At 35.1% G+C, this 24020-nt stretch overlaps 2 protein-coding genes and 2 pseudogenes across 6 annotated transcripts in view; 3 read left to right on the top strand and 1 right to left on the bottom strand.

The window, feature by feature from the left end:
* Window positions 1–2589, top strand: part of LOC21398062 (mediator of RNA polymerase II transcription subunit 1) — a 5955-nt gene extending 3366 nt beyond the window's left edge. The window contains exons 4-5 of the mRNA XM_010097215.2: window positions 1215–1964; window positions 2065–2589. Coding sequence (XP_010095517.1) covers window positions 1215–1964; window positions 2065–2202 — 888 coding nt within the window. The 3' untranslated portion in view covers window positions 2203–2589. The remainder of the gene's footprint in view (window positions 1–1214; window positions 1965–2064) is intronic.
* A 3137-nt stretch (window positions 2590–5726) lies between these two features.
* On the bottom strand, window positions 5727–7075 carry LOC21398061 (annotated as a pseudogene).
* A 2908-nt stretch (window positions 7076–9983) lies between these two features.
* On the top strand, window positions 9984–19975 carry LOC21398060. 5 transcript variants are annotated; one of them, XM_024164996.1, is made up of 19 exons: window positions 9984–11583; window positions 12685–12770; window positions 12907–13260; window positions 13352–13435; window positions 13575–13958; window positions 14330–14384; window positions 15177–15300; window positions 15615–15733; window positions 15798–16046; window positions 16143–16390; window positions 16478–16708; window positions 16784–17005; window positions 17099–17152; window positions 17302–17367; window positions 17465–17605; window positions 17751–17804; window positions 18482–18541; window positions 18731–19129; window positions 19242–19975. In XM_024164996.1, exons 1-19 carry the CDS (start codon window positions 10332–10334, stop codon window positions 19404–19406), a joined length of 4347 nt encoding a protein of 1448 aa, XP_024020764.1. In that variant the 5' UTR covers window positions 9984–10331; the 3' UTR covers window positions 19407–19975. The 5 variants fall into 5 exon arrangements, with proteins under 5 accessions (XP_024020764.1, XP_024020763.1, XP_024020765.1 ...); XM_024164995.1 differs by having other exon boundaries at window positions 15174–15300; XM_024164997.1 differs by having other exon boundaries at window positions 15174–15300; window positions 19210–19348.
* Window positions 19502–22699, top strand: LOC21398059 (annotated as a pseudogene).
* The last annotated feature ends 1321 nt before the right edge of the window (window positions 22700–24020 follow it).

The following is a 24020-nucleotide window of genomic DNA, read 5'->3' as shown; positions in this document are numbered from 1 at the left end:
CTAAATGTTGGGCCCCGCCCCCCCCCCCCCCCCTCCTGAAAGTGACGTACTTCATTGTGCCTAGGATTGTAGGATTTGTCCTATACACATTTAGGGCCCGTTTGTTTCATATACTCAAACTCAAATCATTGATTCTGTTACAGTGTTTTCCTCTCACAAAAACTTTGAATTTCAAATGTCAGAATCAAGAATCATGGTTTGAATATATCTTTTAAACGGGCCCTTAATTTACAATATTTTGTTTGGTTAGTGGCTAATGTATTTGGTTCTGCTCCTTCAATTCATACTCTTGGCATCGATGTTTTTATCATTTTCTTAGTTATCCAACCCAGCTGCTGTCAATACTCCCTCTCTTTCTGTCGGGGAATTCAAGATATGCTTTCTTATGATTTATTGTTGTGTTAAATGCTAATTTACAGGGATAGAATGTAGAAACTTAAAATTATGGTCATCCCTTTTTTTTTATGATCATGCAAACAAGTGAGCAACTCGTGGTTACAGCACTAATTTAGTCATTTATATCTATCACTAACAAAATTAAAAGATTCTATTTATTGGATAGGACTTACTCTGGTGCAACATCTCCTCTCTCTCTCTCTCTATTGTTTTATGTTTTTGTTTCTTTTGTGTGTGTCTGGGGCATTGAGGGAGGGGGTTCGAGGAGGGTTCTCTATTCTATCGTCTAAATTTACAATCTAACAATGCCACTTATACAGACGTTATTATACCATACACAGATGAGACTCGAAAGTTGAAACACATACTAGGTTTAGGATTGTTGTTGTTCTAATAATCATTTGTTGTTTCGCTCTGTATAATTTATGGTAACTTCCGCACCCTTGTATGACATTAAGATGATACCATATGCACATTGATGTACTGAATTTGGTCAACTAAGATGTTTATCCTTCGAAAATGGTAGATCAACCTTTTTTTTCCCCTTGAATAAACTAAATTGGTGGTAGAGAGACGGTTAGAGAAAATAATTGTAAGATCATTGCCATTTTTAGAGTGGTTTTTGTATACATTTTTGAGTTACATCCCTGTTGTCTTCCTACTTGCATCCCTTACACTATTAGTGCCTTTGCATAACGGGGAATTTTTGGGGAAAAAGGTGGGCGCAGTATTATGAATCTGAAGAATTGCTATGATATTTCATTTGAGACACACATCCTGTTTGGCTTGATGTTTGTAACGTAAATCCTTATTTTCAGGTTCTTAATTCTGAAAAATCGAAGCCCAAAACAGGTGCCAGATCTGGTGAGATGAATGTGGGTACCAAGACTGTGCAGCAGCAGCCGTCATCATTGCAAAATGTTAACCAATACCTTCGGAGTGGAAATGTTAAGTCTGATACTCCAAAGACATCTCATGGGAAGTACCTCGTTCTCAAACCAGTATGGGAAAATGGTGTCACTCCTCCTTCAAAAGATGTCACTAGCCCAACAAATAGTTCCACCAGCAGAGCATCAAGCACTCAGCTTGCTGTTGCCCCTCCAGTCGTATCTGCTCCTTCTAGGAGCCCCAACAGTCAGAAAGTTTCCTCTCTGGATTTGAAATCAGGATCTACCTTGGAAAAGAGACCTTCCTTGTCTCAGGTCCAGAGCCGGAATGATTTTTTTAATCTCATTAAGAAGAAAACCTCAGTGAACCCCTCTGCTACTCTCCCAGAGTCGGGCCCTAATATTTCATCTCCTACCAGTGAGAAATCAGGTGAAGGCAATAGGGAGGTATGCAGTGCTCCTGCAAGTCCCCATCCCGTTGGCGCTGAAGTGAATGGCAATGGTGAGAACTGTAAAGAAATCCAGAGGTTTTCTGACAACGGGGAGGATGAATGCCCTCCCAGTTCAGATATTTATCTGGATGAGGAAGAAGCTAAATTCCTTAAATCACTTGGATGGGATGAAAATGCTGGTGAGGATGAAGGTCTTACCGAAGAGGAGATAAATGCATTTTATGAGGAGGTAAATAACTTTTTCACTCCCTTTGTCTCGTGTCGAGTTAGACTTCAAAACGACTTTTATTGTACTTACCATATGTCCCTTTCTGTTATTCTTTTCACAGTGCATGAAAACGAAGCCACCGTTGAAACTATGCCGCGGTTTGCAGCAAAAGCTTTCGATGCTGTCTAAATCTCATGTGACTAACCCGGGTGAAGCGTCGTCCGAATTGAGTTCATCTGACTCTGGATCTGATGCATGAATTACTTTTCTCCTTACACAATTAGATCCAAGAAAGTTCCAATTTTTTGAAAGCAGATGGTAGTTTTCTTTTCTTCTTCTTTTGTTTCGAAAAAAGAAAAGCTGATGATGAGTTGGGGTATGAAAGAAGAGGGGTGGGTTTTGGTCGGAACTCTGTATTCTGCAAATAGTGCAATAAGTTACAGGTGCCCCCAATCCTACCTCCCAAAAACGGGGTTTTTTTTTTCCTTTTTTTCTTTTTAGGTTCCAAAGTTGTTAGGGAGAAGGGTAGGGTAGGGGCTGGTTTTGTCTGCAGTGAAAGGTGCTGAGAAATTGCGTCAATTGGGTGTATTTTGGGTCCTTTTCCTTTTTTTCATTTCTTCTTTTTCTCTTCTTTCAGGAGGGTTTGATTCAAAAAGAAAAAGGCTGATGCTGTTTTTGTTCAATTTTACGGAAAAGAAATCAAAAGGTTTTATTTTTAGCTTTAGATCATGTTGATATGTCTTGGCATTTGCGCATTTAGTTTGGTAAAGCGGAGTATATTTTTGTGATGTGCTACTGGTTGACATAAACAAGTAGAATTAGAAAAACAAAAAAACAAAAAAAAAATCGAAAAATTTGATTTTTATTTTCCTACAGATCCAAAGTGATTAATTCTCGTGTGTACAGATTGAGTAAGTGCTTTCGTCTGCCTGAATTATCTGGTTCAACTTATACGCTAATTTGGTTCAAACAAAATTGTGACGAAGTGATGAGTCTTAACCATAGAGAATATACAGCCATGCCTTCGAAGAAGGTGCGGTCTTTATGAGTAAAGAATTTTATTATATCCACTAATTGCCTAGGAATTGAAAAAAAAAAAATGATGATAATGCTTAGAACTTGGTAAATCTTTCATGCTAGAATGTGTCTCTCTCAAGTGTGAGGTATTCATAGGTCATTGGAGGCCGGCTAGTGGTGAGGCATGGCCGAGCTTTGCCGTGGTTAGCTTCTTTGAGCTCGACCGAAATGGCTATTACTGAGCGAAGTAATTACTGGTCCGTTTGATTTGTTGGTTTAAATTTTGTTGATTTAAATTTTTTTAAATTGAACAGAAAAATTCAAATAGTGTGATTTAAACAGTAGTTTGAATTGACGTTTGGTTGTGTATTTAAAATTTTAATTTAAATATGGAATATAATCTGAATCAGAGTTTTAATAACAATTAAATTGAGAACTGTAATTTGAATTGGTTGTGTATTTAAAATTTTAATTTAAATATGGAATATAATCTGAATCAGAGTTTGGATAATAATTGAGAACGGTAATTTGAATTGAAAAATAATAGTATAATGCATAAGAAATTATACAGTACCAAAAATTTAATTTAAGAAAAATTATCTATATAATAGTTAAAATTTTTTGTAGGTGTTTTTTTAATTGGGTAGCTTTTTTAACTTTTTTTTTACTAACCATTTGGAACACATATTACTAAAAGGGTAAAAATATGTGTTTGAAATTAGTTTTAAAATGCTTTTATTTTTAATAAAAAGTAAAAATGAGATTGTTTTGAGAATCATTCTAATACTGATTTTAAAATTACGTTTGGTTAGTTTTTTAAGATATTGTTTTGACTATAATAAAAAAATAAAATTGTGTTTATTAATTAATATATTATAATATTATTAATAAGTATTAAAAAATACTAATAAAAAAGTGAAAGTAATTTTTAATTATTTTTTAATTTCTTTACATAAATTATTTTTACTATTTTCATTTACAAAATATTTATTAAACAAACATTATTTTATTTGTATACTATTTTCGTTTTCAAAATATTTATTAAACAAACATCATTTTATTTTTATTTTTATTTTTTGTTTATCAAAATACGTAAAAATCATTTTTAAAAATCGTTCTAAAGACGCACGTCCGTTCTTTTCGCTGATTCGAGTTTTGCTACAGTAAAAAGCTATCACACAACATCACATCTCAACTCGAATTAGCGAACCGAACGGGTCACAAACAAGCGACACTTTCAGCAAAAACTGGCGGCATCATTAGAGCCTGTGGGTCCAGCCAAAAAAGTTAGAATTGTTGATTGCATTTTACTGTAGAATATTGGTTTGAAATGTTGACACATCGTTCATTTCACCGATTCGAGTTTTTAGTTTTAGGTTTCTACAGTAAAAATCTCTTAGAAAATGTCACATCTAACTTTTTTTGCTACAGTAAAAAGCTCTCAGAAAATGTCATATCTCAACTTGAATTGAAAACTCGAATCCGCGAAGTGAACGAGGCCTGAATTGGTAGGAGGGGTTAAACTCGGATTTGGATGTTTCAGATCAAATTGAGTGAGTCATTATCAACGTTTAATTCATGAGTTCAGAATTATAATTTAGAATTATTCTTAACTTATGTATATTTTTTATGAAAAAAATACTATAATGAGCTACAAATTATGATCCGAACTATGATACAAATTCTTATTCAAAACATAATTGCAATTAATAGCCTTGCTAAACATCAACTACAACTACAATTGGAACTGAACCGGGCTGAGTTGGGCTGAATTGCCCAACCAAACACAGGTACATAAACTGTATTTTAAAACCAAATAAAATCTCTATTTTTTTCATAATTTAAGGACAGTAAAAAAACATGAAAGGTGGAAAGTTGGATAGAGAGGAAAGAAAATGGAAAGAGGAGAAAAGGCTGATTGACTCTTCTCCCTCCTCTCGAGAAGTAACAAGTGTAATTTCCTCTCAGGAAAAATTAAGAAAATGTTCACCTAAAAGACTATTCAAATGAAAACAAATCATTTTTAAAGGCCGTTTAATTCACTAATATGAATTTTTAATTCGAGTTGAAATGTAACTTTATGTGAGAGCTTTTTACTGTAGTAAAAAAGTTAAGTGTGACTATTTCTAAGAGTTTTTTACTGTAACAATACTCAAATTTAAAACTCGAATCGGTAAAATTAACGACTATATATACATATATAGAAGAATAATGTACAATTTCAACCAAATGACACCGTTTTAGTTGAAACCCTACAACCCCTACGTACAGTTTCTAATTTTCCCTATTAAAATATATATTTTCCAAATGTGCTCCGACTTACATGTATTTTTCTACTTAAATGTCTTTTTCCTTGTAGCCCTACCAAAACTGTTTGCTTCATTTTTTTTTTTCTTTTTTTGCCTATGGTGTAAGGGATTTGAACTCTACGCTTATGATGAAGCAGTGTGTGGAATTATCGTTAATCAATACTTACAATCATCACTATTTTAAAAATGTCCTTCTTTTACTTTTGTTTTATCCCTTTTACCTTAGAATTCCATTTCTTTCATTTTGGTCCTCTTTAAATAAATTTACATTCACTTATTTAAAAATTTAACAAACAGAATACACAAGTGCATTGCACGTGTTTGCAACTAGTAGATAAAAAAAGAAGATTAATTTCTACTTTTTCGATTCTTCAAGTGCTTTTTTTTTCTTTTTTTTTTTTTTTTGGTCAAACATGAAACCACAAAGAAACTCAACAATCTCTAGCAAGGCCAATCTCTAGCAAGGCCACAAGGGATAAACAGGCTTCATGTTGGGATAAAAGAACCCAAAGTTTTGCTCAACCCCAGCAGGCTTCAGATTCCCAAAACATGATTCGAACAAATTCTTGTTGCAAGTCCATTTTGCTCTCTCCACACTTGTGTGAGGCCCATTCCCTGCACTGGGCCAGCCCGTCTCAGCCACAGCAACTTGGGTGTTGGGCCAACCAATCTTGTCATAAAGCAGCATAGAAAGAATAAACTACCAGCAACATGTAGGGGCGGGAACTGATTTTAAAATAATTTTATTAATTTTAAAAATATGTTTAGTAATTTATCAAGAGATTATTTTCAGTGTAAACAAAATTTATTAATGTCTCTATTTCTCTCTCTTTACTCGAAAGAGGAGAAAACAAAATTAAAAAATGAAAAACGACTAAAAATCATTTTTTATTTCTTTCTCATTTTACACTAAACTAAAAAATCATTTTCATTTCTTTTTTTTGTCTTTATTACACTAAACGTCATTTTAAAAATATTTTCATTTTTTCTTTCTCAAAAAATAGGATCAATTCTAAACAGGGTCGTAGTACTTCTTAAAATTCCTATCCACAAACTACAGGTTTATCTGCCTTGAATTGAGCATAGTGGATGTGTTCAGGATCTGAAGCATATGCAAAATGAGGGTACACGTTGATCAAGACAGGTGATGCTTGGTGGTGCCACACAATTTCAACAATGTCCTTTAAAATAGGGGCGGCTTTGGGGAGAAATGCCCCGAACAGAAGGCGGGGTAAGAGGCCGATAGGGCGGTGGAGGAAATGACCGTTGTGACCTTGATGTGCTTGGATATTTATGCTACGTAGAATGCTCTTAATGTGTTGGTGTTGGCTTGACGAACGTGTGGTGCCTGAGGGCCTGGAAGTACCTCATTTCCTACTGTGACAAAGTCAAAATGTGGGAGACGTTTGGTTCATGGATTAGAATTATGTGATTAGAACGATTTTTGATTTACGTGTATTTTTTGTGAGAGAAAACACTGTAGCGAATCATGAACCATGATTCAAATTATGGTTTAAATCCTCCAACCAAACGTCCCATTTGTAATAGGGGACAATGTAAGTGTTGGCCCCAATTTCTCACTCCTTGTTGGTCCGTGGCTAGACTTTGTGTGTCTTTGTTTCTCACACCGATGGCTACCGAGAATGGGTTGCCATACACCGCTTCGTGTACTTCGATTATTGGCTCGAAGATACGGAGGAAGTTGAGTTGGCATCTGCCGCAGAGGTTTTTGACTTCTTTTGCAGGAGGATGATTGTCACCATTTACACCAATAATGTAGGAGCCTAGAGCGTTACTGATCACCATAAATGACTTTTATTGGAATTTATGCAAATAGAAACAAAGTCCACATCTTAATGTGAGCTATATCAATATGCGCAGGTGAGTATCATTGTTTAACTGTGGACTTCATAAATAGAACATTAGATTGATTAACAATTGATCATTTTTCACGGGAAAATCTAAGAGAGTGCCCTCCAACTAGAGGGTGTAAAGATTTATGTCATTTCTTAAAATACCATAAGATTTTTGCCACGGCTTTTTTTATTCTATTCAACTTACAAAAGGCATAATTCTAAACGAGGGTGGATTTCTTAATTTTCTCTTTTCCGTGTGAGAAGTAAAAGGATATGAAACTTTCAGATTGAAATTTAAAATGTTAGACATTTAACATTATCAATATAATCGATATCATTAGCCTAATAGCCTTTTTTTTTTTTTTTCTTTTGTCAAATAAAAGTTTGCAACATAAAACCATCGGTCCTTAGTGATGCCGTGCTGGTCCCAGTGGTGATGATTTAGGGACACGTGTCATTACCATATGTGTCAATAAAAATAAAAAGAATTCATCTAAATGGCATGTTTAATTTTAGTAAACGATTGGTTCATGAATTTAAAATTATGATTCAGAATTATTTTTATTTTATGTGTGTTTTTTGTAAGGGAAAAATACTATAAAGAACTGTGAATCATGATTCAAAATTATGAACGAATATAAAAAATAAACATTTTTTTCATATTTAGATCAATCATAGACGGTGTTGTTTAAATATGTAGTGAGAAAAAAATAATATAAAGAAAAGGAAAAGAAAACGATAAATAAATGGCTTTCAGTTTGTGGATGAAATTATAGTGTTGTGGGGCCTAAAGAAGCTTACTCATGAAACGAAACTGTTGAATTAGGAGTATCATTACAACGAAAAGCAACGTTTGTAGAGTTCTGAGTTCTTTTACCTCAAAAATTAGATGAAAGTAAAAAAATAGTAATGTAATATTTTGGATTTTGTATAAATAATATATTTAGGCATATGAGATCTTCTTAGGTTCTTGCAAGGACAATAAAGATTTAGTAATTTGCATGTGGTAATTAATATAGCACAAAGGAAAAAAAAATCTCACAATGTACTTGCTAGATTATCAAGAATCAAAAGGTGATGACAGGATCAACTTAAGTCTAATTAGAATAACACTGTAAAAATAATATTCTTTTTTCTAACTATTTAGTATTTACCAGATTAAGATACTTTATTTTGTAGGAGCTTATCTTATAGGACCAGAAAAATGAACTACCAGTAGTTTCCTGCTTTAGTTAGTAAGTTTGTATCAGAAATGATTTATTCTACATATATTTTTTTAATTTGATATAATTTTGATAAGATCCAATGATTATAAATTAACATTATTGGTAGGACTGTCATAGAGAAACCCCCTATTTTGTATTATTTTTATTCTCTTAAATAAATTTTAAAAAAACTATTAACATGTGGGCTATATGTAGTAGACAGAACTACAAGAAGCTAAAGAAAGGTTAAACAAAGTGCATGTTTATTTAGAGTGTTTATATGAGTTTGAACTAATTTTTGGATTCAAACCCTCGTTTAGTTGCATAACATTGTGAACTTAAATTTGGTTTTAGGTTTCACATTTGAACCCAAAATTGAAGGTTGAACTCAACTTTACCTCTTTAAATTATTAGGTTCTAACCCATTTTACTGTTCAAAACTCAACAAAAAGGTTCTCACTAACCATTTTCACTCACATTTTTTAAGAACTCATTAATTCTATTGATGTAACAAAACATTAATTTAAACTTTATTTTCTATTTATATCTTACACTATTAAATGTCAATTTTAATCATAAAAATTGACATATATATTCAAACCCAAAGGCTCAAATCCACCAACCAAACAATGCCAAAATAAACTTTTTTTTAATGTCATGTAATGCATTTCTAATTTCTTCTTTTTTCGATTTCATGATGCAATTTCTAATTTCAAAAAAATTGACTAAACAAAATAAAATTTCAAGGAGCAATGCCATAATATATTTTGGGAAAGAGTCGAGCAATCCGTTAGGAACCTCCCAAAAATAAATGTTATTCTTATGAGTGACAATTCGTGTCATGTGTCGTATTTGTGTTGTGTTTTAATCATTTTTTTTTAAATTTACAATCAATCCGAACACGACTCGTGACACGAAATTTTTTAAAAACCTCAATACGAACATGACACGACCACTTTATGAACTGATACGACACGACACGAAAATGACCCGTGACACGAAATTGACCCGTGAACCTGAAATTTATACGAAAATTATATACTTTTCTTTAATTTTTTACATATTATAAATAACTTAAAATTCATAACACACTAAATTACAATAACATATATTAAAATTAAGTAAATAAAAGTATAAAATTTTAAGTATAACAATCATTATATCACAAATTTATAATAAAATTTAAAATATGTAATAAAAAATATGTATTTTTTAAATTTTTATGAATTTTATATCGTATTCAAATTAAACAGGTCTAACCTAAAATTAATTTATATTTTTCATATTAATTTTAGATCGATTGAATATTAATATGAACATCTTTTTTTATCAATTCTAACTTATAAAATTCATGTCGTTTTTAATTATACTGTCGTATCATAACGGCGCTAGTTATTCTCCTAAATTAGCAAGTACGCAACTGTAATTAAAGACGACCAGAACCAGTGTATCCACGCCACCACGCCAGTGCGTTATGACGCCACGTGTAGAATCAATGCGGGTCTGCCTATCAAATCCCATTGCGTCACCACACCCTAGAAAAACCCCACGTATAAAAGTATCTCTCTCTCTAACCGCCCCCACCCCCTGCAAGAAATGCGAATCTCTCTCTCCTCTCGTTTTTCATTTTTTTTTTCTCTTTTTTTTGCGTTAATTAATTGTTTTATTTTCTCTCTCCTCTCTATCTCTGTCTTTCTCTCTCCTCTCTTTCGAAAGCGAAACCAGAAAACTGCGAAAAAACCAAAAATCCGCTCTGGAAAACGGATCCGAAAGGAATTACGAACCACCGAAAACCCTAACCCTAGCTGCGGGCTTATCCTCTCCATCTCCGAACAATAACGACGCGAAACTCCTGGAAATTAGAGCTAGGGTTTGAACTTTTCCGTTCCTTTTCTTTTAATTTGCTGAAGAACCGGTCCATTTGGATTTAGATTCTAGGATTTTTAGGAATTTCTAGGGTTTGGATTTTCGCCCTTTTTGTGTTATGGATTGTTGTCGGTGATGACCGGAGGGCGATGTCACCGGCGAAAGAAGAAGATGATGGGTAGGGGTAAGGACGGAGGTTGCGGCACCGAGGAGAGGCCTTGCCCCGTTTCTAGGGTTCCGGCGAAAATTCCGGCCGCTTCACCGGAGAACTCGACGCTTTCGTCGACGGTGAGCGGTGTTGATTTTTTTGCCCAGGCGAGGAAGGCTCTGTGCCTCCGCTCCCCGTTCGATGGTCCCGAGGAGGCTTCTCCGGCGAGTGTGCCCACTCTCCCGGGCGGGTTGGCGTACTTCCTTTTGAGGCAGTCGGATAATCGGAAACGGCACAAGAAGTCGCATTCGGGCGCGGATAACAAGAAGAAGAAGAAGTCATCACGGTCCAAAGTCGTTCCCAACATATGGGTCGAGACTGAGGAGTACTTCAGGGACTTGACAATGTCGGACATTGAAAAATTGTCTCAGGTTTCTGAATTCATTTCTAATCCAGCTGCGCGCAACTGTTTCTTGATTTCGGCATTGGGAAAAGTGGAGGGAGAGAATGTAATTAGTGGACGCGAAAATGAGGTTGCAGTAGAAAAGGAAAATGGGGATATTGTGAAGAAAAGTATAACAGAGGAAGAGAACGAGTCTATGGAAATTGATAGTGTAGGTGATGAGGGTTTGCCTCTGAAGGAAAATATTACTTTTTCTGTCGCCGAATCGGCGAGTGGTCTAGAGTGGCTTTTAGGTTCTAAGGATAAGGTTTGTTTGACGTCAGAGCGGCCTTCGAAGAAACGAAAGCTTCTAGGCGGTGATGCTGGGTTGGAGAAAGTTTTAGTTGCCTCTTCTTGTGATGGAAATTCATCCTTGTGCCATTTTTGCTCCGGAGGGGACACTGGAAAAGAGTTGAACCGGTTGGTATCTTGTAGTTCTTGTCAGGTTTCTGTTCATAAAAAGTGTTATGGGGTTCAAGAGGAGGCTGTGGACCCATCATGGTTGTGTACTTGGTGTAAGCAGAAGAGTAGTGATAGTAGCAGGGATTTAGAAAAACCTTGTGTCCTTTGCCCCAAGCAGGGTGGCGCTTTGAAACCGGTTTCTCGGAAGGTTGGAAGTGACGGGTCTGCAGAATTCGCTCACTTGTTCTGTTGTCAGTGGTCGCCTGAGGTTTATATAGAGGACTTAGTGAAGATGGAGCCAATTATGAATGTAGAAGCAATAAAGGAAACTCGTAAAAGGTTGGTTTGCACCATATGCAAAGTGAAGTGGGGCGCTTGTGTTCGATGCAGCCATGGTATGTTTCTTTCTTCCATTATCATATGCCATTCTGCGTTTCTCTTTCGGCTGGTAGAACAGGAGAGACTAGTAATTGGAGTATTTACCTCTGTCAATATTTCAGCAAATACAAATGATGATTCGTGAATCCCGATGAATGCTGTTACCGTCCTTTGTCGTAGTGTTTACTTTGTAATTTTTATGACAAAAATCTGTCAAGAATATTGGGGGAATATGGATTTTAACATCCCCTGATTTTCAGACTTTATGTTAATGAGAATATGCTAACATGCCCCTTTTCTTGGAATGGGTAATTCTATTATTTCCTTGAGTCTCTCTCTGTTAGTCTCTGACTCTCTGATTCTCTCTCTCTCTTTGTACTTTCACACCTAATAGTTTCTTCGTTTCCATAACATCTATAGTTTTCTTAGAAAGGAATAAATAAAGCTATATGCAGCTCTTGTAACCCTGTAGGTCTATTATTCTAGCACCGAAAGGTCTTGTCCCATGCAGCTCTTCTATTTACAAGATACTACGTGATCCTTGTTTTACCTCGTCTCTTTGGCATCATTGATACACATAAATTATGTGCTTTCATATGCTCTATTCTTTACCAGCTTCTTGAGGACCAATTATACAGTCCAAATTTAGAGTTCTTTGCTACTTTTGGCTTGGCATTAAATAGGCCAAACTTTTGGTACATTGGAGGACGTGATCTCTTTAATTTCAGGGTTTGTTCTTGCACTTTTTGGGCAGTCTAGGTTGCTGAAAAAAAATCTTTTTGCTAGTTTTTTGCGACCTGAACTTTCGTGTTCTTAGCTAATTGTGAAAATTCTGCCGCTTGCAAGTACTTGAGGTTCTATTCTTTCTTGCTAATTTCTCTTTTTCTGAGTTTTTAAAGTGAACAAGCCTGTATTTTTAATAACTGAGCTTTGTGCGTTTCTTGAGCTAATTGTTGCAACTTTAACCGTTTAACGAACTTGGTTCTGTTAAAAACTGAGATTTTGTGTTTCTCTAGCTAATTTTTATGACTTTGACATACTTGTGCTGATAATGCTAGAGAAGTTGTCTTCTCTTTTGGATTATGTTTCTACTCATCTATTATTGTTTTTGGGCTCAGGAACTTGCAGGACTGCTTTCCATCCTCTATGTGCAAGGGAGGCTAGAAACAGAATGGAAGTTTGGGGAAAGTATGCTCATGATAATGTAAGCGTCCTTTTCTTTTTCTTCTAGTATCTGAGTTGTTATTGTTTCATTATAGTAGTTGCTACTCGCTAGTACTTTTGTGATAATGATTAGGTTTCTGAATGAAAAAACAACTTTGCTTTATGTACTAATGTAGGTTGAGTTACGGGCCTTTTGCTCGAAGCACTCTGAAGCATTGGATAACAACAACACTTCACAGTCAGGTGACACTTCTGTAGTTGCTGACAGTAACTCCGATTCCATCGACCATCTTCCTGAGAAGTCAAATGTTGGCTGCAGAAATGGAGATAGTACTGCAGTTCATTCTGAAGTGCCTGATAGCAATTCTGACAGATCTTGTGACAATGAATCACAAGAGACAGGATTTACTGGTTCCAAACTAAATGCTAGACTTGTAGCAGGGTGCAATGATGCACAGCCGCTTACTGAAAAGAGCAGCGAGGATTTTAATAATTTGGAATCCACTAATTATGCATTGATTTTGAAGAAGGTGTAACACACGTCCAATCCCTGAGCAGCCAATAGTGATTTTGATATTTTGTTTGAGTTCGTAGTAAGTTTAACATTTTCCAATCACGCAGTTGGTTGATCGTGGGAGAATAAATATGGAAGACGTTGCTTCTCAGATTGGCATCTCAGCGAATTCTTTATCTGCCTCACTTGCTGTAATGACAAAAGATGATAACTTTTTATGTTCCTAATTAGTTATTTATGTAATTGTAGCACATATTTGTTGGTCTTTTTGCCCATCTTGTTTTTTGTTATTGACAACTTTCTTCTAACATCTCAAATTTATTTCTGCAGGATGATACTATGGTCCCTGATATGCAATGCAAAATACTTAAATGGCTAAAAAACAATGTGCACTTGAGTACTTTACAGAAAAATTTCAGAGTTAAAATACCATCAAGGGTTTCATCCAAGGCTGAGTGTGGAGCTGTTGATGATTCTGGTACTGTATCAGTCCCAGAATCCGATATTGCTGATCCTGTAGCTGTTAAGTCTGTACCTCCGAGGCGAAGAACTAAAAGCAATCTTGGGATTTTGAATGATCCCAAAATGGTATGCTCACCACAGGAGATTTTCGGCAACAAAAAGACTTTAGTGAATGAGGTTAAGGTGGATCAACGTGTTAATGAGGAACCTGAAAATTCAAATGAAGCAACTATGCCTCATGCAGTTGGGAAGGTAATATACATTTACAAACATCTGCTTATTAGTTTTCTAGTAGTTAAAAAGTCGCTTACTATGTTTTCTGTTTCTTGTAAAATAAATAATAATAAAAGAAAAAATGAAATCGGAAAGAGAAAATTGAAGTGGAACCATTTGTGTATATGCGTACATGTGTGCGTATGCAGACCTGATGGAATTTTTTTGTGATACTTCAAACCAGTGTTGTAGCCTTAAGAGTTTTTGCAATATTTGCATTTGCATATTTTGTTTCTGTGCATCTTTGCCCAGTTTCTTTCAAGGCTTCCTCTCTTTCAGTGGAACTTTAGTTGCAAATTCCTTTTTTTTTTTTCAATATATGTACATAATTTACTTTGTATCTATGCCAGAACTTGACTAAGCCGGAAGGTGTTCATCATTCTTCATCTATGCGCGCTAGTGAAGGTATGATTTTCTCTACATCCTTCTGATCCAATTCTATGTTGGTTAGATGCCTTTTACTTTATGCAGATTTTCTTAACAGCTGTTTTAGAAATTATTCCCATAGAAGAAAAAGAAAAGATGTTCATTAATTGTTAGTTTGATATTGCTAAACTGAAAACATTCATAAGTCCATATAAAACACCACTTTCCTTTAAAGCCTTCCATTGAGAATGCTTTTTGATTTTTTTTTTTTGATTTTTTTTTTTGATTTTTTTGGGGTAGTTTCGTTAGTTTTCAGTTTTCACCATATTTTGGAACCAGTAACAGTTCACATTTTGCATATTGTTATTGGATGTAATATGTATGAACTAGAGCTGAAAGGGGGTAATTCTTGAAATATGGATAATGGAAGTGCAAATCAAGGTAAAAAGTGATTTTGCTCAACCTATACATGGTTCACTTCAAGGTCGTTAAGATGACGATTGCTCTCACCTGACAAGGACTGAGGAATCTGCATAATTTATGCTTGGTACTGGTATTATGGACATGATAAACCAATTTCATTTTCTGCTTGGCAAAGTACATTGCCTGTCCAAAAATTGTTGTGTATAATAATAGCCAGGTTGGTGTCTGTTGATACTAGTGTCTGACATTAATATGTTGTGGACACTTGGCATCTTTTCTTTTGTAGCGAAGCTATAGATTTATATTACAGTGAATATAAGTGTTCTTCATAGTGATCTTCATGACGCTGTTCTATTCTCTTTTTACCAAATTAGTGTATGTTCAGCCGGCAGCCCGTATGTTCAGCAGGCAGCCCAGCTGAACCCTTGAACTGTATCCCTCAACAAAGTGGCCAAGCAGAGGAGGGTACTTTGGTGAATGGGGATGGAAATCGACTTTGTTCAGCTGCAGATTTAGTTGTTCCTGATATGCAGTAAGTTTTGAACCTATTTAATATTTTTATATGTGATAATCTGTTCAAGACGGATTGTTAGATGATTTTGAACCCGTTTAGTTCGTTGATTTGAGTTTTTAATTCGAGTTAAGATGTGATGTGTGAGAGCTTTTTATTGTAATAATAAAAGTTAGATGTGACTGTTTTTTAGAACTTTTTACTGTAACAAAACTCGAATCGGTGAAATGAACGGGGCCTTTGTTTTGAGCTTTGGGGAATTTGCTTAATATTGCTTCAGGCATCCCACTCATTTCATGGCAACTTCTGAATATTTGTACCCATTTGTAATACAGAAAAACAGAAGCAGAACCAGTTCCCAGCTTCTATATCCATCCAGATATTCAAAAAAAGCTACTGCAAATGCAGAGCGGGGTGGATTTGAAAAGCAGCCCAGCGTGTGATTTTGGCAATGGTAATGTGTTTTATCTTTTCTTGTTCCTACTATGGATGGGTCTAACAGGTATTGGACTTTGCAGGTTCCAGAGATGGGGAATGTTCTCGTTTTGAGTCGTCCACTAGTGCCAGTGTTTGCTGTAATCACCAAAATAAACATCCAAGGTGCGACGAGATTATGGGAAATGATGATGTACGGAGTCTAGAACAGTTGGTTAAAGCTAGGAACATGGGGATTATGGAACTCTCTCCAAAAGATGATGTGGAAGGAGAAATCATTTATTTCCAGCACAGGTTGCTGAGTAATGCAGTTGCGAGAAAGCAATCAACTGGTCTCTGCACTATTAACTTCTTGATAACATTTGTAGTGCTTTGGTTTTGCTTCATGATGCTTAACTGTAAGGTTTTTTTAAATCTTGTTTTTGCAGATAAGTTAATATTGAACATTGCTAAGAGTCTGCCGCAGGAGATTGAGCTTGCACGGATGAGCAGATGGGATGCTATGCATGTTAACCAGTATCTTTGTGAGCTTAGGGAGGCAAAGAAGCAGGGCAGAAAGGAAAGAAGGCATAAAGAAGCACAAGCTGTGCTAGCAGCCGCAACTGCAGCTGCTGCAGCCTCTTCGAGGATCTCTTCATTTAGGAAAGACGCCTGTGATGAAACTACTCATCAGGAGGTATCTACCTGTTTCTTATCTGAATTATGTTTTCTTTTTATAGCTTATAATAGTAGTTGGTCATTCACCGCTCTAATTACTTTGCAGAACATGATGAAGTTGAACACTACCAGTGGGAGGTCTGGCAGTTGCTCTCAGCCAATCCCTCGGGCAAAAGAAACACTTCAGAAGGGGGCTGTTCCAAGGGTTTCGTTGGAGAAGCATTCTGATTTTGCACCGTCAGTTGTAGATTTCTCTAAAGAACACCCTAGATCATGTGACATCTGCAGACGTTCTGAAACAATGTTAAATCCCATCTTAGTTTGTTGTGGCTGCAAGGTAGGTTTGTCTTTCGTATTGCTTTTCCTTGTGAATTCATAATCAGGTTTAGTTTTGACTGAACCTTTTTAACAGGTTGCAGTTCACCTGGATTGCTATCGTAGTGTTAAAGAATCTACAGGCCCGTGGTACTGTGAGTTATGTGAAGAATTGTCATCATATAGGAGTTCTGGAGCTCCTGCTGTTAACTTCTGGGAGAAACCTTATTTTCTTGCTGAATGTGGGTTATGTGGTGGTACTACTGGTGCTTTTAGGAAATCATCTGATGGTCAATGGGTCCATGCTTTCTGTGCTGAGGTTAAACTTATTTTTTGCATTGAACAAACATTGAAGTTTTGTTTAAATTTTTCTTTCCGGAAATTGATATTTCGTATCTCTAACATTTTGTAGTGGATCTTTGACTCGAGATTTAGAAGAGGACAAGTAAATTGTGTTGAAGGAATGGTACGTGAACGGTGAACGTATTAGATATACCCAAAAAAAAAAGAATGATTTTGATTGCTCATATTTGCAGTTTGTGCCTGGTTTTCTAGTTAGAGTGAGCTAGCAGTTCTGTTGACATATCTATGCTTTCACATGTTTTTGAATGTCAGGAGACAGTTTCCAAGGGGGTTGACCTATGCAATATCTGTCGTCACAAACATGGTGTCTGCATAAAGGTAAAAGTGTGTTCTTTTGTGAACTTCTTTCTTAAACTGAAGTAATTGTTTGTCAATACTGTAGCTAATTGTCAAGTAACTTATTTCTTTTCTGCAGTGCAATTATGGCCATTGTCAGGCCACATTTCACCCATCATGTGCTAGAAGTGCTGGTTTTTACATGAACATAAAGAGTTCTGGTGGCAAGCAGCAGCACAAGGCTTACTGTGAAAAGCATAGCGTAGAGCAGAGGGCAAAGGTCATAATATTACTCTTGCTACAATTCATGCATGTTTATGGTCAATGATTTTATGTCTTAATTCTATCACTTTTAGAATGGAATGATGCCTCCACGGATTATAGTTCAGTTCATATGCCTAATTCTGTTGCCTTAATTTGCTCAGGCTGAAACACAAAAACATGGAGTCGAGGAGTTAAAGAGCTTAAAACAAGTTAGAGTAAGATTTTCAGCTTTTGATTCTCTTTTCATGTTTCAGCTTATATCTATGCATCTTTGCGCACAAATATTTACTTGTGTAGAAGTGTCAAAATGTGTCATCAATGCAACCATATCTGCTAAAGAAGAAAATTTATTGATTGTTTATTAATAATCTTATCTGATAACTTTTGGGACTTAGTGCCCTTGTATTTTCTAGCTTAATGCCCGTGTTAATTGTGATTGGACTTGAAAACATTAAATCTATTGTACTTTTGAAGTGAATCAATACGAGGATTCTGTATCTATTTCAAATGGTAACCGTTTTTTCATGTGTTTCTGTTTTCATTGATATCCATTATTATTTAAAAACATTAAAATATATTTGTGGTTGGACTTACATTAAAGTATGTCTTTTTTAAAAGTAAAATAAATATAAAAGCAGACACACGCACACAATTAATTACGCGTGGGAGAATTAATTTGCGAGTGGTGAAATTATCTCCATACATTTCGAACCATAAATTCTTTTGGTTTGCCCCTCTTTTCTTTTTTTTTTTTGGGACTTGGGGTTTGGAGGATTTGAACTCATAGTACATAGGAGGTGGGTGTGGAATTACTGTTAGGCTAATCTTGCAACAACTTGTTTTATTAGCCTGTATTGCCTAATTAAATCTTGCATGAATGCTTGTTTTACAGGTTGAACTAGAGAGGTTACGACTTCTCTGCGAGAGGATCATCAAACGTGAAAAATTAAAGGTATGGAGTTGGAAAAGAAATCTCTTGGAGTAATATCTGTGTCTATTGCGTGGAGCCACAATTAGATTGAATTAGGAATGGTTTGTGTTGTGTGTGGTCATTTGTGCGTGCGTGCAATTTTTTGCATATGTTCTAATCATGCACAGTTGCTGATACTGTTTCTTATCTTTCCTTTTGGGATTTGTACAGCGGGAATTGGTTCTTTGCTCGCACGACATACTTGCGGTGAAAAGAGATCATGTTGCTCGTTCTGCACTTGCACGTAGTCCCTTTTTTCTTCCTGATGTTAGTTCAGAATCGGTTACAACATCTCTAAAGGGCCACACTGATGATTATAAATCTTGTAGTGAAGCAATTCAAAGGTCAGATGACGTAACTGTGGATAGCACAGTTTCTGTAAAGCACCGAACTAAAGTTGCTGGCACTGTGGATGACCAAAGGACAGAAGATGACTGTTCTACATCCCAAAACCAATTTAGCCGGAAGCCTATGGAGAGGACGCACTTTGCAGGGAAACACGTTCCTCATAGACCTGTCTTGACACGTAATCATATGGATGATGGAGAGTGGAGGTCAAAATCTACGAAGGTATTTTACCATACACAATTTTTATAAATATTTTATCTTTGATTTTTGTTGGGTTTTGCTTTTAAATTAGACATGGACAGCCAAACTTGCTCATTCAAGTCCTAAATCACAGCCAGAGACATTTGAGAAAGAACTGGTAATGACATCGGATCAAGCATCTGTGAAAAACATGCGGTTACCTAAAGGGTATGCGTATGTTCCTGCCGATTGCATTTTAAATGAGAAGCAAATCAACTGTGACACCGGTTCTGACGAACCACTGGATCGTGGTGGGTAGCATGGTGGCACACTTTTTTTGGTGTTTGATTGTCTACTTGAGGACGAGAAAATCATTCCGGATGATAATTTGGCCGCAACCGCCGCAGGGAAAAAATGTGGTCTCGCAAAACTGCTGCCATGCTAGTCTGTTTATGGGGAACCCGCGGGATAGGGCTCTCGCCAGTGCCACCCCCCGCGAAGAAATCACATTCTGTTTGGGCTGGGAACTGGGAGGTTTTTGCACATTCTGTTTGGGCTAGGAATTGGGAGGTTTTTGCAGCAATTGTTGTATATTCTTTGTGAGAGTAACTGTACAGTGGGTGGAAGGGGCTTATTCCATTTACATTTATTAGGAGGCAACGTTTCTGTTTTTTTTTTTTTTTTTTTTTTTTTTTGGGTTTTCCTTCTAGAGTGGTTTAAAAAAAAAAAAAAAGGAGAGAGATTTACTTGTAACCATGTACACGAAATTAAAGGTATCACTTACTAAGCCTACTCCTGTAAAGTTTAGTGTATATAACCTCACCATATTAATCCTCGAAAGTTGCGCTCGCCGTTTGATTGGAGCGTTTTATTTTTGGTGTTTCAAGTTCCAACCACGTTTTAGTATCTCTTGGACTTCTCATTTATATTTTATTTTCTTGTTCTCTATATTTAGATGTAGAGAAAAACTGTTCCTTCTGTTTTGCTTTGCTTCTCTACGTGAAAGCTTCAAAATTTTCCTATTCCTCTTTGGAAATTACTGGTGTAGTCTTGCAAAAAGAAGATTCAATTTATAGAAAGTCTGCAGCATATTTTATAGCATATTGCCATATTCAGCGCAATGTCAAATATCAACACTCGTGTATTGAAATTTAACATTTGAGGTCAGAAAATTATTCTTCAATGCTCACGTACCAGTAAGTAAATGCATATACATCAGGTTAATAATATTTACTAATAAGACCATCTCTTCTCTAATACAAATATTAATGTTAATTATATATTTTTCCTCAAAAAGTATGATATAATATGTTATTTTTATTTTTGTTCTAGTGCATAATACTCTTTGAAATGCTAAATTTACTTTTTCTTATAATTATTAAGCTTTTAAAATAATTAGAAAAATGTAAAAATTACATTGATTGCATGAAAAAGTAAACATTTCAACTCATAATAATCAAATGTCAAATTTTTCATATGCTATATTTGGTGGAAAATTTGTCACAAAATATGACATATGAGAAATTTGGTACAACAAATAGCATTGCATTAGAGAGTGTTTTTTGCACTCAAATGTTAAATTTACAATTAGCACATCAATTATAGCATTGCATTGGAGATGCTATAAATATGTTATTTACTACTATAGTAGTTCTATTTGCATACATCTCTTTACTCTCTACACTCCTTTCTTAATACACTCCATATAATTTTATAATGATTAAATTTATTTTTTATATATTTCTATTATTCTAAAATTACGGTTAATTATTTTTATAAGATTATTAATTCTTTATAACTTCAATATTCTTTCACACCAACCGTTTCATTTTTAAATGGTAGCTTTAGTAGTTCATTGCTCTCTCTCTCTCTCTCTCTCTCTCTCTATTGTAACGTCAGGCATGGAGATTTTTTCATGCAAAAAGAATATTTACTATTACAATTTTAAAGAAAAATAAAGGACATTTACTATAACAAATTTACTATTACATTCCTAAAAAGCAATATAAAAAATGTACATTTGCTATCAATAATTTTCAATAGTAAAAGCCCTTTATTTTTCCAAAAAAAAAAAAAATTAATAGTAAATTTTTGTTATGTATGAGAAAATGCTTCATGCTTAAAGTTTCAACCAAAAAAAAAAGAGACATAATAATATTAAAGTAACGAATTAGAATGTAAAGGTGCGTGTGAAAAGAAAAATAAAGTAATAAAAAATTAATAATTTTATGAGAATAGTTTAAGGGTAGTTTTGAAAAAATAAGGGTGTAAGAGGTAAATTTAATAATATGAGGTGAGTGTGAATAGAATCAGCCTGACTACAATTACTGTGAAGGTGTTAATACTACTGGTGGAACTTATCATTTGGTCGGGCTTAAGTTTTTGCATGCATTGCTAAGTCATTTGTAACAACATTAGTGTTTGATTGATCATTAATCCAACGGATATAATCATAACAATTGATCTGTTTACCAGGGATTTTAAAAAACCAGGGAATCACATAAGCTGTTTTGCCATTTTTATTTTTTAGTCATCCAATGTCTTTTCATTTAGTATATGGTTTACTATTAACCAATATATTTTCCAATCTAACCATCATCTATCTCTAATCTCTATACATATAAATGTCAAAAGATGTTAATGCAGATCAGTGTTTCGGTTGAAACGCTCTTTTTGACTTTTCTCTTTTCCTTTAACTCTTATTTTTCATTTATGCCCTATATCTCTCTTTTTTTTTTTCTTTTTTTTTTTTTTAAGGTTTTTTATTTTATTTCTTCCTCTACCTCTTATATTTTCAGATATGCTGAAATATCTTTTCTTTGATTCGTCTATATCAAAATATTTTTACTAAATATGTTCATTTTAAATGCTTTTTTTTTTTTCCTGTGAACTTAAATGTATTTTTATATCAAAAGTAATCATCATAAATGTTTTTTCTAACTATCCCATTCAAGTAATTTGTTCTCATATGTATCCTTACGTACGAACGCTCAACTATTACTTTCTCATGTGCTTCTCCTTAATTTTTTATTATCCAATTTGTCCTACTAAAATGATTTCTTTTCAAAATGTGCTCTACCTATATATATATATATATATTTAACTAAAAGAATAATAAATCAAGATAAAAACTAACTGTTAAAGAAACTTTCAGATCCACGTGGTGGCGAAATACCCGCATTGTCCACATCCAGAATTTGTGAGAGGACTTAGAGAGCACACAGATGCTGGTGGGATCATAATCATGCTCCACGATGACCAAGTCCCCGGTCTCCAATTCCTCAAAGACGGCGAATGGATCGCGGTTCCGCCGTCGAAGAACAGCACCATCTCCGTCAACACAGGTGACCAAGTTGAAATATTGAGCAATGGAAGGTACAAAAGTGTTCTGCACTGTGTCACGGCTGAGAAGAACGGAAGTAGACTGTCCGTTGCCACCTTCTATAACCCGGCCGGTGACGCCATAATTCTCCTGCTCAAAAACTGCTGTACCCGAATCACTTCCGTTTCCAAGATTGCCTGAAGCTTTATGCTGCCACAAAGTTTGCTGACAAGGGCCCCAGATTTGAATCCATGAACAAAAAGGCTCTTTACGCATATAGCAAAATTTAAATAGTGAAGTTTATATATAGCGTTTAGCGTAATATGCAATAAATATTGAGTATTACGTGAGCATATCAAAAGAGGTACGCATATGAATAAACGGTGTCACACGTACATACAAAAAATGTCATATTTGTTGGACTGTACGATCACTTGACTTAAAACTTTACCTATCTATATGTAAGGATTTGTCTGCCACTTTTGTTTTTGCTATGTTATCCTTAAAATGAACATCAAAAGAAAATAAAAAGTATTCCAGGCAAAGTATTTTTTTTTTCCACCCCTCTCCATCTTAAGAAGGAAAGTTGCAATCTCGTGATTCAAATCAAAGACAAATATGATGTTTATCTATATTCTTAATTAGTTTTGAGTGTGGTTGAAAATTAAAATGTGGGAAACTGATGAATTAGTTTAAGATTGTACACAAAACAAAGTTGATTGATGGGATATTTAGACTTTCTACTACGAATTTTCCATGTGGATTGACATTTGCCGAAACACCTAAAACTGTTACATCTCTGGTATGTTGCATCGCCGCCCTTTCTTAGCGACGTCGTCGTGCAATCGGTCGCCACCTATCTTGCCGTGTAGTCAATATGTGCTCCTCTTCCCTCTCCTCGGCGCCTCTCTTGTCAACAACACAAGATCTTGGCGGCGAGAGATTGCTCTGCCTTGGCCGTTCTTCTCCGCCCAGACGTTGTCGGAGTCGAAGAAAAGGAGACCTCACCGTAGAGGAGCTCGAGCCACCAACAATGGTGGTGATGGTTTATTATTATTTATTATAATTTTTCTCTTATATTATTTATGATTTTTTTTTTTAATATTTTGATGGTGGTGATGGTTGAACTGCCACCAACAATGGTGGTTTTCTGTGAATACCAGTCATAATACTGGTCGGTGTCTTAGTGGATACCAACTGGTGAAGGGAACTATTTTTTCCTGTTAATTTTTTCCGTGCTTCTCTATTATCGGGACTGATTCTTGCGGTTTTTTTGTGTGATTTTGGTGAATTATGGTATTTTTTTAGTATTTCAGTTAAAAATTTTAACGTCAGAAAGAAAAAATTTATTAACGGAATGAAATTTATGAGAATGAATGTTATTTTTAAAATTTAGAGGATGAAGTATTAAAAGGTAAATTTTATATACTTTTATATCTTGATCCTAGACAATATATTAATTTGACTGCATCGTCCTTCCAATTGCAAATTGATATATTTTCTTCTAAAAAGCTGATATTAAATATTATCGATCGTGCCTCTTATATATACAATGCACATAATATTCGGGATGGAAAGGCAAATAATATAATTTCAAAACGTTTTTCAAGT

The sequence above is a fragment of the Morus notabilis genome, unplaced genomic scaffold (genome assembly GCF_000414095.1).
Source record: "Morus notabilis unplaced genomic scaffold, ASM41409v2 Scaffold699, whole genome shotgun sequence".
Classification (NCBI taxonomy): domain Eukaryota; kingdom Viridiplantae; phylum Streptophyta; class Magnoliopsida; order Rosales; family Moraceae; genus Morus; species Morus notabilis.
The sequence above is the reverse complement of the archived record's forward strand: the minus strand, read 5'-3'. Positions and strand labels throughout refer to the sequence as shown.

Excerpts from the sequence above, each read along its gene's own strand:
- LOC21398060 (XM_024164995.1), top strand. The coding sequence starts at position 10,332 with ATGACCGGAGGGCGATGTCACCGGCGAAAGAAGAAGATGATGGGTAGG. Across the intron at positions 17,805-18,481 it reads AGAGCTTAAAACAAGTTAGA|GTTGAACTAGAGAGGTTACG; the intron begins GTAAGATTTTCA and ends CTTGTTTTACAG. Across the intron at positions 19,130-19,241 it reads GGAGGTCAAAATCTACGAAG|CCAGAGACATTTGAGAAAGA; the intron begins GTATTTTACCAT and ends CCTAAATCACAG.